At 40.9% G+C, this 20,390-nt stretch overlaps 1 protein-coding gene across 1 annotated transcript; it reads right to left on the minus strand.

Annotated features, from left to right (window-relative positions):
* Positions 1-137: 137 nt before the first annotated feature.
* On the minus strand, positions 138-18,202 carry ankrd55 (ankyrin repeat domain 55; the record flags this gene model as incomplete). Its single annotated transcript, XM_056233243.1, has 8 exons — positions 17,893-18,202; positions 16,875-16,994; positions 14,532-14,662; positions 8,784-8,893; positions 8,130-8,190; positions 6,024-6,152; positions 5,569-5,753; positions 138-305 (listed from the first exon to the last, which is right to left on the minus strand). Coding segments are annotated over exons 1-8 (944 nt in total), but the record flags the coding sequence as incomplete, so codon positions are not given.
* Positions 18,203-20,390: the final 2,188 nt, after the last annotated feature.

Below are 20,390 nucleotides of genomic sequence, written 5' to 3' on the forward strand. Positions count from 1 at the left end.
GGGGGGCAGTTATTGACACTATAAGGGGGCATTGCTTCCTTTAAAAAGTCACAGATATGTCAGTATGTACTCAACAATTTTTATTTGATTGCCAACAAAATAGAACAAAATTTGAAAAACAAAACAAAATGACAAACCTGTTTTCAGTGGAGAGGAGTTTGATGCATCCAGTATGTCCACAGTACATGGCGTATGTGAGTGGTGTATTCTCGTTAATATCTCGAGGGTTGGGCTCCACTCCCAGCTCCAACAAAACCTGCACACAGTCATCTTTACCTGCTGCGGCGGCCCAGTGGAGAGGGGTCCTGACACAAAAACAGAAATCATCCTGTATAATAATAAAGAACGTCTCAGGTTACGACTGTAACCCTAGTTCCCTGAGTAGGGAACGAGACGATGCGTCGATCCGATGGGAACGCCCCTGCGTGATTGCGTCTGAAGCACATGTGTCAACTAGTCCAATGGCAAGAGTGAACGTCACGGGCGGGTGACATCACAACCAGGAAAGGATAAAAGCACATCCGGTTAGAACCACGCTAGCTTCTAAAAACGCAGAAGCAAGTCAATCACAGGGATGTATGAAGTATGGCAACCTGAGATGTTCCCTTTTGAGGGAACTCGCGATGCGTCGATGGCGCTTTAGGAACGAGAATGCCCGAACGCCACAGTCAACCCGCCATCATGACATGAGAACCCCGGGGTATCCATGTCTAGGTCATAAAATCTGACAAACGTAAGCGGTGAAGACCAGCCAGCTGCATCACAAACTTCTTGAATGGACACCCCAGGAATTAGGGCCTTGGAGGCCGCCACACCCCTAGTAGAATGGGCTCTAGTGGCCAAAGGTGAAGGCTGGCACAGAACCTCATATGTAAGAGAGATAGCCTCGACTATCCACTTGTTAACCGTCTGCTTGGATGCAGGAAGGCCTTTCTTAAGGGGCCCAAAGCATACCAGTAATTGATCAGACTTTCTCCACTGGGCAGATCTGTGGACATAAGTATCCAGTGCTCTGACTGGACAGATGAGGTTCAGTTTCTCCTGGTCTAAATCCTTAAGGAACTGAAGAACAGAACGCCTGCAGTACGATAGGCCGTGGTACAATGTTTGGAACCTTAGGTACGTTACCGGGTTTCGGATAGAGGAACACTTTGACCATCCCGGGTGCAAACTCAAGGCATGAAGGAGATACCGACAGGGCCTAGAGATCTCCTACTCTTTTTAGTAAGGAAATGGCTAGAAGGAACACAGTTTTGAGGGTCAGAAATTTTTCTGAAACAGACTCGAGAGGCTCAAAGATACCAAGCTGGAATTCTGGTAGGAACTGCAGGCCTCAGAGTGCCAAGAAGAAAATGTATAATGAGAGGATAGATAATCCAATAGATAACCCCCCCCCCAAGGGGGTATGGTAAGCAGCAATACCCGCAACATAAACCTTCAGTGTGGAAGGAGATAACCCTGAAGCAAAACCATCTTGCAGGAACCCACAGTGCAATTAACTGGATTCCATTGTCATAGATTACACCAAGAGGTAAAAACTCCATTTCAGGGAGTATAGCTTTCTTGTGGAGCTCTGGAGTTCAGTATGGTCTCTACAACCTCGGTTGAGAGACCAGAGTCTATGAGTCGGGCCTCCTCAGAGGCCAGAACCACGGGTTGAATGTTTCTGGGCGGGGATGGAGGATTACTCCCCTCACCTGAGATAGAAGGTCCCTCCTGACCGGCAGCTCCAGGTGAGAGCCGTCGAGAAGGGATATTAGGTTCGAGAACCACACTCAGCTTGGCCAGTACGGAGCTACTAATAGAACACTCACTCCGTCTTGGCGGACCTTCTCAGGAACTCCTGGGAGCAGAGCGATCGGGGGAAATGCATACAGACGTAGCCTCGACCACGTCTGCACCATTGCGTCCAGACCCAGTGGGGCTGGATGCGTGAGAGAAAACCAAAGTGGACAGTGCGTCGTATCCTGAGACGCGAACAGATCCACCTGTGCCTGGCCTTAAACTCCCCAAATGTGCTCCAACACCTCGCTATGAGGAGCTTGCCGGCTTGGGCTGCTCACGCCCAGCAGCCCCAGGGGCCTGTTGATGGCGAGGGAGATATCGTTTGAACGCCTCCGTTTGCTTTTTCGCCTCCTGAAACCTCTCTATCACTGTGTTAACTGCTTCACCGGAGAGGCCAGGAGGCGATAGCGGGGCAGCCAACAGAAAGTATTTATCTTTGTCCTTAATATCAGATAAATTTAACCAAAGGTGCCTCTCCGAAGCCACTTTAGTGGCTCGGAGAGACAGATCGGTGGCCCGAAGCAGTTCTCGAACCACGTGAGGCCCTGCCCCCTCGCTAGTCTCCAGGTCCCTCAGCAGGTCAGCCTGGTATGCCTGTAATATAGCCATAGTGTGAAGGCATGCCCCGGCCTGACCTGCTGCCGTATATGCTTTACCCACTAACATAGATGATGTTTTTATCGGCTTAGTGGGCAGCATTGGGGACTTCAGGGACGATGCCGATGCTGATGAAAGATAACTGGCAAGCGGTTGTTCTACTTTCGGCATCGCCCCTAACCATATTCCTTTAGCCTCCCTATATCTGAATAGACGTGAACTTGAGGGCTAAAACTCAGTAAGAATATGGTTTATTCCACGACCTTGATAGCTCTTTATGTAGGTTGTGGAAAAATGGAAGTCCCCTTGGTGGAGGTACTGGACTAGATGATAGAAAGCACTCTTCTAATAGGCTTTTGGGACGAGCGCCTTGCTTCTCGGCTGGCCATTCAATGTTCAACTTTGACACAGCATGAGATAATACCTCCACCAGCTCCTCATACGCTCCATCATTACGACGCTCAGCACATCTAGTTCCTCGGAACTAGACAGCTGAAGCACCGGTGCCTCTTCCTGAGCAGAAGGAACCGCGGGGTGGGCTTCCAACTCCGGAGAGAGAGCACTGGATCCCACGGGTAAAGGTTGAGAAAGGGCGGGGCCCATCTCAAACCCACCGTAAGATCCATTTGCGATCCCCACGCTAAGAGCGAGGCAGCACAGGGCCCGAAACGCAGGGAATACTCACCTGAACACCCTCCTCAAAGAGTGACAGGCGAGAGTGGAGCATACGAAGCGGTAGCCTCTCACAATGCTCACAGTCAGCCCCCTCGAAGGCTGACAGAGCATGCTCCGCTCCCAAACACATCACAAAGTTCGTGTGTATCCCCAGCCGTAAGATAACGAGGGCAGGGAGAAGCAGACAACTTGAATGATTGTTTGGACACACCATAATAGATATATATATGAAGCTGTATGGTTTTCATGACAGACAACAATAAATATAACAGACAGTTTGACACAGAGCACAGAAGCTAGCGCGGTTCTAACCGGATGTGCTTTTATCCTTTCCTGGTCATCACGTCACCCGCCCGTGACGTTCAATCTCGCCATTGGACTAGTTGACACATGTGCTTCAGACGCAATCACGCAGGGGCGTTCCCAGAGCGCCATCAACGCATCGCGAGTTCCCTCAAAAGGGAACATGGGAGTGTTGGGCTCATGGTTAAGAATGTGACATCATTATGATAAGTACACTGAGGAACTGCCGCTGTTATCCATCAGTAATGTGCTCTAAAAGTGAAGTATTATCAACTAAGTATACTGTAAGTAACTTTGAAAAAAGTGTTCAGACGTAAAAATGCACTATGCTTACTAATTTTTAGATTCATTTTAAAGGCTCCCATAATTAGATTCCTTTAGTGTGTGATGTTGCTTTTTGAGCAGGAAAAGCACAAAGTCCCTCCCGCGGGAGTTATTCTGTATATCAGTAACTGTTTCTGAACTCCCTGAAACACCTGCATTGTAGTCTTGAGTTTTCGTCCGGGAACGAACACGTCACAATATTCCTCATTTAAATAATTCCCGCCCAAGGCATCTGCAGAATAAAGGGGCGTGGCCTGGTTGAGTTAGTTAGTAGTGTGTTGAAACTGGCGGTTATGGTAAGGGGCGGGAGATTTCCAAACACGCACAAAGCTCTTGACCAATCACAACACACTGATCCAGCCGACCAATCAGAGCACAGTGTGCTTTTCAGAAGGAGGGGCTTCATAAAGACAAGAACTAAACAGGGGTGTGTTTCCCGAAAGCGTCGTTAGCTTGCAACTATGGTTGCAAGTTCTGTCGTTATCAGCATAGTTCAACCAATTTGTGTTTCCCGAAACTATAGATCTAACGAACATTTGCAAACCGCATCGCACAGTTGTGTGTTTGGAACGACAGCTCTCGACTTGTGGTTAGAAAGCAGAGTTTCTTGTTTGCATGACATGTGGACTCAATAAATCCTTATCTTGAGTAAAATAAGCAAGCTGACATTCAGTACAATCTGTATCTTTTATTTAGAATACATACAAATGTCATTTACGTCCTTTAGTTTCTCAAAAGATTTAAATAGCCGTTTTTGAAGACTGCGCATGTGCGAAAGTGCTCTAGAGTCTAGAGTGTAAGAACGAGAAAAATCAAAATAACTAAGAAAAATGAGAAACAGTCCTCAGGTGCCATGTCTGAAATTTATAGCAAAACATCTAGCATTAATTCGATCTCAAACGATTCGTTAAAAAAAGTAGTTATTACTCCACTACCTGTGTGACATCATTAACCAACGTGGTTGAACGACCGATTTGCGATAATATGGTTTCCGGAAACAGTCGTGACTATCTAGTTTATTTCTTCAACGATGCTTCGTACTATGGTAGTGAAGCAGCGAGTTACATTGTTGTACGGGAAATGCACCCCAGAGCGTTACTGACAGACTGGGAAGAGACGAGCTGGAACAAAGTCAAATATGTATAAACATTCAAGCATAGACCCCAGAAACAAAATCAAGACTTTGAAAAATGCAGCAGCGCGATTTCTGAAAGGATGTAAAAAATGTACGCATGTCACTCCCCTTCTGGAAAACCTACATTGGTCGCCAGTTAATTATAGAATTAAAATTAAATTCCTATTACTTGTCTATAAACCTTTGCATAATCAAACGCCGAGCTATCTGTCTAATTTACCCTATAATCCCTCATGATCTAAGATCTGAAGTTCAAAACTTACTCCAAAATCCAAGAACTTGCTTAAAGTGAGATTTGTCTATGGAACAGCATCCCAAACCACATTAGGGCTGCTTTCAAATCTAGTCTTAAAACACATCTCTTTTCGTTGGCTTTTAATACACTGTAATGTCTTGTTTCATCTGTAATATTATGGTATTTTTATTTTGTATTGTACAGCACTCTGGTCAGCCTTGTTGCTGTTATTAAATGTTCTTTAGAAATAAACTGAAATGAAATGAACTGGAAAGGGGCATAATATATCCTAATATTATCATATATTACTAGAATTTCATTCTGCCTCATCACAAATAAAGTGAAATGATGTCCTTCAAATCAATGGCAAAAATTCTCTGTTAAACACTGTTGCTAGCAAAACCAAGTTTTGTCTTAGTTCTTTCTATGGTAAGCAAGATAGCATATGAACGCAGACATGCCTAAAAACTAATGTGACTCTCCATTCACATATGACACAACATGTTTACTGTACCGTTCATCCACGTCTAAAGCTTGCAAGTTGGTCTCAGGAATTCGAGACAGTTCATAGATGATGTCGCTGAATCCTGCAGCGGCGGCGATGTGAACGCAGGTCTTCCCATTCTCGTCATCATAATTGATCACAGAGGAGCCCAGATTATGGTCAAGAATGAGGGAACACATTAACTGGCTGCCACTCTGCCACATAGTTATAAAACAATGAGACATATAAATTAATAATCAACTTGCACATATAAAATGTACATGTAAAACAATGTTTACAATGAATTTAAGACATAAATAGTATTAAATTGCATGATGAAACATTAAATTTTTCTACCTTTTTCTGATATTACAATTATAAATATAATTATGTATAAATATAGATCTCAGCACATTATTTATAACATAGAGTATGAGTTAGTTTGAGGTAATATACCATTACAAGGTTATGTTAATGATTTGTACCTGCACAGCCCAGTGGAGCGCTGTTTTAAAGTCTTTGTCCACGAGTGTGGGGTCGGCTCCTTTCTGCAGCAGGGCCTGCACATGCTCTGGCCGGTTGTGGAAAGAAGCCCAGTGAAGAGCTGTCATTCCCTGCCAAACAACAATCAGAGTGTTACGCGGGTTACACAGGTGCTCATGGCTGCAAAGTAGCAAATGGAGCATCAGTTGTTCAAAATTAATCTGATCAGATTGGATCAAATATGGAAAATTCTGCATTGCTGAAAATCAGATTAGATCACAAAATCCAATCTTGGTTTTGATCTGGATCAAATCATCAGTTTGTGTTGTATAAAACTTTTTAGTAAGATCGGGATACTTTTTATCCAAAAAACAACAACAACAGGATTATTAACTTAAAACTGCATGGTCAAAAAATACAACATTTGTATCATGTAATATATACACACACACACACACACACACACACACACACACACATTGTTTTATTTTGCTCTTGATTATTTTAACTGTTGAAGTAATAAATTAGAAATAGACATTAGGCTACATATTAAGCCTTTCAGTAGCCTAACTGTAAAGTAAAAAAAGAGATTTTGGCACGATAGAATAATCCCCAAACAGCTATAAATATCAAACAAAAATATAATATTTTATTTAAAGTGTTTTGGGGTTTTTTCATCACTTTTCTGAAAAGCATTGAAATATGTAAGTGTGTATCTGGATCAAGGTGATCCAATCCAATTTTACTTTGAAAAACCGGCACAAAAGTAAAATGGATTATCGGATCCTGGATAGCACAATTTCCAAATCCAGATCATTCTGATCCAGATTAAACTTTTTGAACAACTGGGCCCAGATGACAATGAAAAAAATGTCCTGGTACAAACCGCAAAAATACAACAACCCTACTGTTCTCTAAAGGCCAAAATGACATTACAGCATGATACAGTGATGACCATGCTTTTTACAAATAGATGAAAGTGTATGGAAACTTATAAGTATGACCACAGTGAAAGTTGGGTAACTCTCATCAAATCCCGGCAATATGCATCCAGGTCATCAATATTTGTCACCCTACAATCAAAATAAAGAAGCCTATTATAGACGTTAAAATTTTATGGCTTTATGAAAATAGGTGTATTTGCCTTGAACACACCTATTCCAGAGTGTTTGGGAAATGTCTCACCCCTTACCATAACCGCCAGTTTTAACAAACTAATAACATACCTTTAATATCATACACAAATCGGTTTGAACAATGCAGCTTCAGCCAATATGTTGTCTTTAAAAAGAGACCAAACTCAAAGCCCAAAGTGTACTTGCCCAAAAAGTGGTTATAAATGGTGTATAACTACTGCATAAATATCACTTAGTACCATAAAATCCCCTAAAAATACCAAATATTAAATTAAAAAAACATTATTGAACTAAAATATAATACATTCTTTTCTTTGAAATAAAAAAGAATTCATCCCTTTTTGACTGCCACGATACGGAGAGGGTTAAAAGTGTTCTTAATTATGTTTAAAAAAAAAAGTGTAATCTCTTTAACACTTAAGTGGTATTTTTATTTCATTTAAGTATATTACTGTGACGATGTTCGGCTGGATTGCCCTCTAGTGTCACGAGAGGACGCTCCACTTCTGCACTGGCTTCCCTTGGACTGTTTTCGCACACACCCTGAACTGATTGTGCACACCTGTTTCCACTGATCACTCTCACACCTGCATCTAGTTCCACACTCATTGATACCCCACACTCACTATCACTCATGGCTAAGTCTTGTTTCACTGTTGTGTACATTTCTGAGCGTTCCAATGTCTAGTCTGTTCCAGTCTATGTATCTGACCCATCGCCTGTTTCCTGGATTCCGTCTCGTCTGCCGCCTGCCTCTGTCATCTCGCCTGGTTTCTGATCCTGACTATTGCCTTGTCTCCTATGCTGTGTTTGCTGTCTGTGACCCTTGCCTGTCTGACTACCCTGGGAATAAACTCACGCTGCGTTTGGATCTAACCTTGTCTGGATGTTCATGACAATTACCTGCAATTAGTTTTTTTAAATAATATATATATTTAAGATTTGAAGTACACTATAAGTGCTGTGACTCACCTCATTGTCTTGATGATTGATTTCACACAGTGTTGACTGCTGTAGCAGCACAGCCATGAGCCTTCAACAAACAAACAAAACATGTTTATAACTGCATAAATGCTGCATACACCATTTTAATTCCATCATAGAATGCGAACAAGATAATCAATGAAAATTAAAAGTGATTGGTGACATCAGCTGAAATCGAGCATTCATTTCAAAGGCGGAGCACATTATTCTCACGATCCATGTAGTTTAAAATCCAAAAAACGATGTGTGACGCAGAAAGAAGATAAAGATACTTTTAATTAAACACCAATACCACATTAACTATTAACAGTAGCTACAGAACAATGACAGCTGAAAAGCTGATTAAATACACAATAAATGATAATCAATGGAACCAGGAACAGGTGTGAACTAATCAGAAACCATGACAACCAACAATCAACAAGAACTGGAAGTGAAAACTATAAACAGAACATGACAATGAACCACAACACAACATGATCATGACAATTCTTATTATTTGGAAGAAAATTTTAATTTTCCACCTTTTTTTCAGAATAACGTACACTGATGAATCAAGGAATACATTACGAAAATCGATTTTTGGCCTCTTGTTTCATTAACTTATTTGCAATAACAACTTCTATTTATTTTCCTTGTTACCTGAAGTCAGTTTCAGCAGTAGCAGCATGAATTGGCAAGCGTCCATTCTTATCGGGAATGTTCTGCTTTGCCCCGTTCCGAAGCAAACACACACAGCCTTCCAGCCAACCCTGCAGAAGTTAAAAACCACAACAGATTACAGTAAAAGTCATACACAACAATAAGCAACCATTTCATTCAGTCAAAGAAATGAAGGTCACTGCAACTTTGTACATGACAGCTCATAAACATGCTGTAGAATCACAATTCACTGACAACAGCACACACAAACAAGGCAGAAATGTGCATTTTTCAAGTCAAGTCACCTTTATTTATATAGCGCTTTTTACAATACAGATTGTATCAAAGCAGCTTCACAGTGATAACATGAAAATAATACAACAAAGTTTGTTTCTAGAAGAAAATTGCATCAACGTCCACCTAAGTGAGGCAGATCAATAAAATTGTTGAATATTAAATGTCCCCAGCTAAGCAAGCCAAAAGCAAGGCAACAGTGGCAAAGAACAAACTCCATCAGTGACAGAATGGAGAAAAAAACCTTGGGAGAACCCAGACTCCGTCGCTCAGTTCTCCTCTGGCCAACGAACGAACAGAGTATGATTATGATTCAGGCAGCATTACAGGTCAAAAGTCAGATTGGATCAGAACATTCAGAATATTTATCCAGTTCATCTGGTTGGAGGTTGGAGTCATCAAGCCGGTATGGAGACAAGTTTGTTGAGGATCAGTACCGATGGCTGTCGTGTCCATGAGGCCTTCACAGGGCTGATGAGGCTGGCACTTCAGTGATGCGTTGTGGACGTGTCCAGGCGCAGGTCCACCATCTGATCTGGATACGGCCCGGATCCGGCTGACTTCAGTAAACCTCGGAATAAACAGAAAGACTAATTAAATTAGCATAGATGCTAGCTTAACTGTTCCCCATTTTATATTAAAAGCATATATCGTAATTTAGACATATCTTTAAGATGGAAGAATGCGGTTTTACAGATGCTAGAAACGTAGCTTTCAAATGAAAGATTGGTATTAAAGAGCATGGTATTCCTAACCGACGACGAAGACTTGACAGAGCAGCCATCAAGTGTTAGAGACAGTATTCTGGGTTAATACGTGCAGAGGTTTTTTGCCAATAATTAGAAACTCTGTTTTTTCAGAATTAAGTAGTAGGAAATTACTAGTCATCCAAATTTCTATATCAGCTATGCATTCCATTCATTTTGTGAATTGGTGCGTTTCGTCAGGGCACGAAGAAATATAGAGCTGAGTATCATCAGCATAACAGTGAAAACTAATGCCATGTTTCCTAATAATATCTCCAAAGGGCAGCATGTACAGGGTGAACAGCACCGGTCCTAGTACTGAGCCTTGTGGTACGCCATACTGAACTTTTTTTTAAGAAGAGGTTTAATAATAGCCAGCTTAATGTTAGCTTAAAGCACCATCACTTCAAAAGAATTATATTTGAAACTAGACTTCTGAGTAATAACTATAAATTACAGGAATTCCTTTTAAACGAGCCTCGTGTTTATAGCAGTAATCGGCTGGACTCATTTAAAGTAATGTAATCGTCTGGTTTTAGTCAGGTTTCTGTAAAACACAGCACATCTAGGTTATGGTCTGTAATCATATCATTAACAATAAGTGCTTTTGAAGAAAGGGATCGAATATTCAGCAACCCGAATATCATTTGTCATTTGTTCATCTGCATTATATTTGTTTTTTATTTGTAGAACATCAATCAAATTTTTACCCTTAAATGGGTTTGGGAGTTTTTTGTATTTCCTAATTCAGGGAACAGACACAGTCTCTATATCAGGGGTCTCAAACTCAACTTAACTGGGGGCCGCTGGAGGTAGAGTCTGGGTCAGGCTGGGCCGGATCAAGTATTCCACAAAAAATAGTATTCAAGTATTCCCAAAAATGAGCACAACTGATCCAATCTTCTCAATCTTTATTATTAACGTTTCTTCTGAACTGTTCCTCTTAATTTGAACATTCCTTTCTGTACATGATTGGTTCTTCATGAGCCGTCCTTCTGACAGTTGAAGTTCATTTTTACAAACTTTCTTTGTCTATAACACATATTTGTGATATTTATATTTGCTTATGTCCTTTTTATTTTCTTTATACAACACATTAATGATATTGAATGTTTTTCCTTTTATTATACTTAGAAAAACAATTATTGCTTTTGAAATACAAATATTTGCAGTCATGTCTGCCTGTCTTATTGAATTCTTTCTACACATGTATAGTGTCTCAAATTACTGACTGCACAAATCAAAGCAAACCTTCTTATCAACCTGTTGGACACATATTACAAGCTCAAAGTGATTATTCTCACATTGTTTTAGAGCAGGGTCTCTCTCCAACACGTCGCTCGCGAGCCACCAGTAGCTCGTGGCCTGATTGGTGGCAGCTCGACAAGGGGCCGCTCACATCGCGCTCACATATTTTGCGCGCTCAAGTTCGTTATTTCAAATGTAGGCGCGCGGCAAGCGCGCTCATAATTGAAGCGACGCGCTCATTTTTTCCAGGCGCAGTATGTTTGTACTTTGCGGTTGTCATTGACAACTATTGACAACAAACCCACCATAAGCTGTCACGAGACTATCTATGGTAGACCATAAGGGATACAAATAAATAATTTTTTTTTTAAACGCGGCACACGCAACGACGGGCCGCACTAACATTAAACTTTAATGTCAAGTAGGGGGCCACAAAATATCACGGCCCGCGGGCCGCGAGTTTGAGACCACTGCTCTATATGGTGATATCTAGGTGAAAGAGGCTCTATGTGATGGGATTTATCTGACCTCTGTGACGCGAGGCAGCTAGCAGACGGTCGGTTTAGCCAGTCTGTCTGCTTCCTGACCTGAGCCCCAGATTGTCATGTTTGAGCTCTAAGACTATGTGCCATATTACTAGAGAGAAGAGCGGCACCATCCCAAGAGGGATGAATACCATCTCTTTTTAACAGGTCAGGTCTTCCCCAAAAACTTTTCCAATTGTCTATGAACCCTATATTATTTTGCAGACAATACTTAGACAGCCAGCCATTGATTGAGGACAGTCTACTAAGTATCTCATCACTCCTGCGTACAGGAAGGGGGCCAGCAAATTACAGTGCCTGACATTGCACTTGCGAGTTCACACACCTCTTTAACGTTCATTTTAGTGATCTCCGACTGGCGAAGTCGAACATCATTAGTGCCAATGTGAATAATAATCTTAGAAAATTTACGTTTAACATTTGCCAGCACTTTTAAATTTGCTTTGATGTCAGACACTCTGGCTCCCGGCAAACATGTGACTATGGTGGCTGGTGTCTCTATTTTCACGTTCTGTGTAATGGAATCGCCAATAACTAGGGCACTTTTAACAGGATTCTCAGTGGGTGCGTCACTGAGTGGAGAGAACCTGTTTAATGTTGTTATCGGAACGGAAGAGCGGAGCGACTACAGCGTCTCACGGTCACCCAGTTGCCCTGCTGCACGGGCTCTACTTCAGCCGGAACCGAACAATGTACAGAATTCACTAAGCTAGTCGCATCCAAAGCAGAATCTAAAGCCGTTGCATTCTTACTATCCTCGATTAAAGTTTGGATGCGTGTCCCTAGTTCTGAAATCTCCGTCAGCCGACTATCTCCCTGCATTTATCACATGTAAAGCCCTCGGCGCTGACAGAGAAGGCTATACTATACATGTGACATGAAGTGCAAGTGACAATAATAGGAGAAGACATGACTCACCGTGTTTGTTGACTGATCCTACTCACCACAGTGGTTTGATGGACTCGAAAAGGTGCGAGTGCACGCGAGAAGAAAGACGGCAAACACGGATGGTAGATTAGCAGACTAGCCGAAGGCTAGCGCGTTTTGCGAGCGATAGTGATTTAGATTAAAGCTAGCGAAGTCAGATCGATGTGACAGACAAAATTAGATAATATCAGATATCTGGTTGATGAGTACGATATATTTAGCGATATAAACAACAAGGAATGATAGTAAATAGAGATTTAAAACGGAAAGCTATACAGAGCTTACAGACGCAAACCACACGGCAGCAAGACAGCGAGGCAGACCGGAGCAATCGATCGACGACAAAATCACGACAAAATCAAAGAGGACCTATTTTGTTTTTTTCCATGTTCATCTTTCTTTAGTCTGTGTAATGTTGCTGTTTGAGCATAAAAAAGCTCTGTTAAATTCTAAAGCACAAAGTCCCTCCAGTGGGAGTTATTCTCTATATCATTGTCACTGTTTCTGAACTCCAATGCTCCATTGTAGTCTTGAGTTTTCTTCCGGTAACGAACAAGCCACAATATTCCTCATTTAAATAATTCATACGCAGAATAAAGGGGCGGGGCCTGGTTGAGTTAGTTAGTAGTGTGTTGAAACTGGCGGTTATGGTAAGGGGCGGGACATTTCCCAAACACACTCAAAGTGCTCGACCAATCACAAAACACTGCTCCAGCCGACCAATCAGAGCATATTGTGCTTTTCAGAAGGAGGGGCTTCATAGAGACAGGAACTAAACAGGGGTGCGTCCATACAATGACGTTACTCGCTGCTTAATTACCATAGTACGAAGCATCGTTGAAGAAATCACTAGATAGTCGTGACTGTTTCCCGAAACTGTATTGTCGCAAATTTGTCGTTCAAGTAATAACATCTTTTAAAGTCCCTCTGTGGTGAAAATCAAGGTTTTAATGTTGTTATTATGTCTATGTGGTGTTTCTAATATGCTTTAAGACAAACCATGTGTTAATTCATAAGTCGACAGCATTGCTGAGTATTTTCTGCTTTAAACTGCAGTGAACCAAAGACAGTCTCAAAAACACGGTTTGAAATCGCTGGTGTTTCTGACGTCACACACTACCTTGTAACCAATCAGATCAACGTGTGATTGTCAACCAGTGGATCTCTGAGCTGAGTGAGTGAGTGGAGGCGGGGCTCATTTGCATATTCATAGAACCGAGCATTCAAGCTATTTTAAGACATGAAGACATTTTTTTCAAGGAAAAAACTTTTAAATATGTCATTTTGGTGATCAAAGTTGAGTTTTAAGGGGTAAAATTATTGACTACAGGGGGACTTTAACGAATCTGTTTGAGATTTAATTAATACTATATTTTTGCTATAAATTATGGATATGCCATCTGAAGACTATTTCTAATTTTTCAGTTATTTTGCTTTATTTCCAGATTCAATCATAGGCTCGTTCTTATGTACTAGAGAACGTTCACACATGCGCACTCTTCAAAAACGCAGCTTTAAATCTCTTGACAAACTAAAAGACGTAAATGACATTTGTATGTATTGGAAATAAAAGATATAGATTGTACTGAATGTCAGCTCGCTTATTTTACTCAAGATAAGGATTTAATGAGTCCAAATGTCATGCAAACAAGAAACTCTGCTTCTAAACACAGGTCGAGATCTGCCGTTCCAAACACACAACTGTGCGATGCTGCTTGCGAATATTCATTAGAACTATAGTTTCGGGAAACACAGACTCGTTGAACTATGCTGATAACGACGGAACATATTTGGCTAACGACGCTTTCGGGAAACACATCCGGGAAAGAGGAGCTGCAACAATGTCAGACATGGGGAAAATAATGTGTTTTCTGAACATTCAAGCATGAACACATATTCTAGTAGAGCCTAAAAACAAAATCAAAACTTTGTAACAGGGCATAATATGGCCTCTTTAAAGGAAGTGGACCCTGAGAGTGTTTTCGTACAAGGTATGTGGCTAGAGAGAGGGAGGTCCGTCCACAGGCGTCTTGTGTATTGATAGAAGCTCCCATCTTCAGCAGCAGTTTGACCGTATCCACCTGTCTCCCAGACACAGCATGCATCAGCGGCGTGGAGCCTGTCATCAACAAACACAGACCTTAACAGCAGTTCTCATCAAAACTTCAATGTAGGTTAGCCCTACTCTAATCTGTTTATGATGATGGATTATTTCTGTCTCAGAAATATGTGTGATTGATTGTATGACAATCATCAGAGGTTTTCAAATTCTGAGTGATGAATGCTCTCATGAAATATTTTTTCCTAATTAGGCTTGTGGGTGGCTGCCAGATGGTGGTTGCTTGGCACAGCAAAACATCCCACCCTCAATCACGTACATGTTTCTAAATATTGCACAAATGTAAAGCACAGCTCTCCTCAACATTCTGCATAATTTGACGTATCTCATATGAGCAGCATTAACAAATTATGCGTCAAAGTTTAATACAAAGGCTGAGGGTTTTGTTCAAATTGGTAACCCTAACTACAGTATGAGCAACATGATAGTTGCCTTGTCAAACACCACTAATAACACAATCACAATGGTCAACTTGCATCTGAAATACCACAGCCTTTAGTTTCAGGACAGTGATGTATCAACCCGTGTGAAAAAAAGTACACTTTATCATACCTTTTAAAGAGAACTTATTACTGTAATAATAAACTTTAAAATATATACAGTACCTAACTGCAAACGTAATGTGATGTTTTCGGACACAACTGCATGTTGGAATTGTAATTAAATGAAAATGTATTATAGTTTACATTTATATTAAACTAACTTTAGAGTGCTTTTTTGACCTGCTTAAGGACTGAGTACATATTCATGTAATTTCATAATTACTTCTCTGTCATTTCTTTTTGAAAACATATTTGTTATTGTATATTTGCAATGATGAAGTTGCAATTTAGTAGATTTAAAATATATAAACTTAAAATGTAATATTGAATAACATATTTAAATTACAATCAAATACTTTTAATCAAATACATATTTTAGTATGATAGCTTTAGTTAGTCAACCCATCAAAATAAGTGATAATTCTTCACAGCATGACAAAAGATAATTAAAACAAAATGATTTAAAAATTCAGTTTTACATGGTGTTTGAACATAAATGTGTGTCAGCAGAGTGTGTACACAACCCCCTTATAATGGTAAAAATACACCGACTCCTCTTTTTTAATCCTTATAAATCATGCAGTGGCTCAGAATAAGCCGTTAGCAGATTCTAGCTTTCGTGATGTCACATTGTTCAGGCTCCGCCCACAACTGCTGACGGACTCCGCCCTATTAGCATAGCTCCGCCCCTCAGTGAGCTGTACACAGTCCGCCATGTTTATCTCTTCGCCAGAGCATTTAACAGCAGCATTCACATAAGAAATATAGTCTTATTAAAGCCACTAAAGTTATTCAGTCGAGAGCAGTGAGTGATTTTCAGTTTTTCTTTTGCTGTTTGATTCATATTAACAGCATATATAGCAGTAGATACTGTATACTACGCTGCTTTAATACACAGATCTAATATACACATGCGATTTCTTTACTTGCTGTTTACGTTCACAGACATAACTGACTGTTTATGTGAACTTTTTGTGTTTTTGACATATCCTTGTGAGTATTTGATAGTTTAAGTGCAATATTGACTCGAAAGAAACTTAGTTTAATACTCGCGGGACGCTCCGTCTGACATCCAGCTTTCTGCTTCGGATGTGTGCGCTCAGAAAACCATATATCAGACATTTAGACTGATATGGCTTTAAAACACATGCAGATAATAAACGTTCATGATGATGAAGAACTGCAATGTCAAGGGAGCGTGACCGCGATAGAGACGATAATCAAAACCAAATAGATGTTTTAGTTTTTGCCAGAGTATCTGAGGCAGGAGCTGTACAGGCTCCGCCCTCTTCTGGAAAAGGGGGCGGGGAGCAGCAGCTAATTTGCATTTAAAGATACATGCACGAAAACAGCATGTTTTTCCTTCCACTCAAAAATGGGCATTTACAACATGGTTTAATAAATGATCTGTGGGGGATTTTGAGCTGAAACTTAACAGGTCATCTTTAAGTACACTTAAGTGGCCTTTTATGTCCTTAATATACATGTGTAAAATATACTTCTGAGATATAAAAAATACTTTAGAATATACAATATACTTTTAAGATTTAAAGTACACTACAAGGGCACATTCAATACAATTAGGTGTGCATCTTTTCACAAGGGTAGAACTAATATGAAAGTTATCTTGAGTGTGTGACGGAAGTGCAGTGTGTGGCGTGAGAGAACACCTTCCCCGTCGCAGCACTCGAGGATGGAGGGGTCTTCTCGGATGGTGGCGGTCAGCGTGTTGACGTCTCCGTTCGCTGCCGCCTGGTACACCACATTTAGATCAACCTCCTCCGCAGCTTCTGAGAGGGAAACGCATCAAACGGGTCACTCAACAACATCTGTTGGGTGTAAATAAAATGCGGTACTGACACATTTGAGCTTGAACATTTCAGGACTGAGTTCCAGAAGAATAAGGGGAAGTTGTCACAGCTTCAGATTAATCAACGTACGCTCTAATTATATTTCCACTCCTAATTAATCAACAAGTCGAGAGAAGCAGGTGTTTGACGCTATGGACTTTCCTATTGAAAAGAATCTCTGATGTTTCTTCTAAAAACCAATGAAATTAAATAGACTGGAGGTTTTTTTTTCGGTTTCCTGGAATCAAAAGTGAGAAATCTCAATATGAATTCAAACATTTCTCTCCAAATTCCTCCCAAATAAAATTGTATTTATTAAGCTTTTATGGCTCAGTCAGTACTCTTACTGTTGTCAACAACTGGAGAATTAATGAACTCCTAAGGAGACCTGAAGACAACGTTGATGACATGAAATATACTGAGAAATCATTACGGCTTTAACAACCACAGAGAAATCCAATCATGTTCCTTTGAGCTTATATTTATTGTCTAGGGAGCTCAGCTTGTTGGGTATATTGCAAAGGAGGATCCGCTGACAGAGACCTCATCAGACTACAACAGAAAACCCTGGGGTTTCTCATGAAGCTTTTGGATGTTGACCCTCACCCTCATGTTTTACTAATCAACATAATCATTTTCGCTAGTATTCTTCATTCTGGTGGGTTATACCTACACACAAACAGATGGCAAGACAAACAAATGATGGGCTACGGCAAACCCCGCTGATCAGCATTACCATGGCAACACCTTCTTGTTATCAGCTCGTGCGTGTGTGTGTGTGTGTGTGTGTGTGTGTGTGTGTGTGTGTGTGTGTGTGTGTGTGTGTGCAGTGCTTTACCTTTGTGCTGCTCAAATACGGATGAGGTGTTGAACTCCATAATCAAAAAGCTTTCAGAGAAATCCCTCCAGTGCCCACGACATGATGATGTCCCTCGGCTCCTGATTCCAGCACTGTCCGCTTACACACACATTCACACACGACTCGACCCGCTCGCGTGGAGAACCGCGACGCGACAGCACGGACGCGCAGAAGACGCTGCGGGGACGCGAGAGGCGAGAACGCGTCTTCAGGTGTCGCAGATGCGCGAGCAGCGGCTCCGTTTGATTTTGCGTGATGAGATGATGGGGGAACACACTGAGCATGTGCAGAAGCCTGCTGGCATCACTACTAGTGCACTGTGTGTGTGTGTGTGTGTGTGTGTGTGTGTGTGTGTGTGTGATCACTTCACAACACGCTGTAGAGACAGGACTTTTTCTGTGCGTTCTTCACTCTAGCAGTCTATTTTAAAGGGTGGTTTATCCAAAAATCTTTGGAACACAAATGAAGATATTTTTTATTAAATCTGAGAGCTTTCTGTCCCTCCATTGACAGCTACGCAACTACCACTTTCAAGCCCCAGAAAGGTAGTAAACACATCATTAAAGTAATCCATGTGACTCATTTACCTCCAACGCGCGCTCCTGTTTTCGCGTCCTCACAGTACGCATGCGTCGTGCATGAGATTGATATTTTTTAAATAAAGTGGTATATTATGTTTATTGTTTGTTGCACAAATAAAGCACTTACAACGCTTCATAAATTGAGGTTAAACACTTAGTCTCATGGATTACTTTAATGAAGTATTTACCTTTCTGGGGCTTGAAAGTGGTAGTTGCGTAGACTGTCAACGGAGGGACAGAAAACTCTCAGATTTCATTAAGAAGATCTTCACTTGTGTTCTGAAGATTAACGAAGGTCTTAAGGGGTTTGGAACGACATGAGGGTGAGTAATTAATAACAGAATTGTCATTTTTCGGTGAACTATCCCTTTAACCAGTGATTCCTTTAAGCAGCACAACCCAGGCGATCTTAAGCAAGTTCCAGCTGGGGACTAAAGTATTAATCAACAACTTTTTATTATATGCTCATCATAATTTTTTACATTCTTCTGTTCTATTCTGTTGTTCTATACTCTATTCTATATTCTATTGTGTCATTATAGTAATGTCATGAATTGTCAGGTTTTAATGTCAAGATTAAACCTGTTACGATCTTGTCAAAACAGAATGACCAGCATATCTCCTTCACACATATTTTCATTTCAGTCATATGTATCATGCAGCCTGTCACCATGGGAACCCTCGAGGACATCACGAGAGGCAGTCATTGAGCAGCAGTGAGTCCATGTCCTCACACACTGATTCCAGAGATAAACTCAGATATCTCACGAGCTCCACATCACAGTTCTCTGCAGGAATCAGTCACATGCAGAATAAAGCCCGTTTTTGACAGGGTTCCAATTCAATCCAGTTGTGATTCTAATTACACTCTGATAGTGACGTGACGTGACGCCAATGAATAGAATGAAATGTTTCATTCATAACAGCAGCTGCTGCCTTCTGCCAGTGGAAGGAGGCGTACCAGAAGGGCGCGCGCGCGCCCCCGCGCGTCTGTGTGCGTGCGTGTGTGTGTACCTATATTTTGGGGACAAATGTGTACCCAGATTCCCAGAAGAGACCAAAATCTCCACAAAAAAAACCCTCCATTTTGGGACATCCTAATTTGTAAATTTGATATACAAATAAATTTTTTTTTTTTTTTTTAAATGCATTAATTTTTCTGTGATGGGTAGTTTTAGGGGTAGGGTTAGTGCAAGGGGAGAGAATATACAGTTTACGTCTATGGAATGTCCCCATTTGTGTGTGTGTGTGTGTGTGTGTGTGTGTGTGTGTGTGTGTGTGTGTGTGTGTGTGTGTGTGTGTGTGTGTGTGTGTGTGTGTGTGTGTGTGTGTGTGTGTGTGTGTGTGTGTGTGTGTGTGTGTGTTCTTTCAGATTACGTTTTTTTTTTTTTTTGCAGATTGTTTTTTTTTTTCGTTCTGTTAAGAAATTAATTTGACCTTGCAGCATCTTGCTACCATTATAATAAGCTACTCCTAATACAGCTACTCAGGTAACTGGACACAAAAAAATAAGTCAACAAATGAATTCTTTACGTAAAGGTTATTAGCATTTTAGCTGCCATTTAACGACACCGAACGCTTTATTAGTGCAGAAACCGCATAATCCCCTTTGGTCCAGCAGCTGGCGCAATACACAAGCAAATAAATAAAGGCCAATCATGTCAAATGTCAATAGATGTTATATTTTTGACATGGCTATGCAGCCGTAAATAAAACGTATTAGTCAGTATTGTATTCCCCACATCAGCATTTCTCTGTATGTAAATGAGCCCAGAGGTTCTTTGCAAAACTCATGGCTGAAGTTGCTTCAACCCGCCTTTATGAGCACACTGGAAGTTTGAGCAATTATGGTGAATAAACATTGTTATATAAACAGATGAAATCAAAGAAAACCAG

Source organism: Rhinichthys klamathensis, unplaced genomic scaffold (assembly GCF_029890125.1).
Source record: "Rhinichthys klamathensis goyatoka isolate OS25496 unplaced genomic scaffold, OSU_Roscu_1.1 h1tg000363l_1, whole genome shotgun sequence".
NCBI classification, from domain to species: Eukaryota; Metazoa; Chordata; class Actinopteri; order Cypriniformes; family Leuciscidae; genus Rhinichthys; species Rhinichthys klamathensis.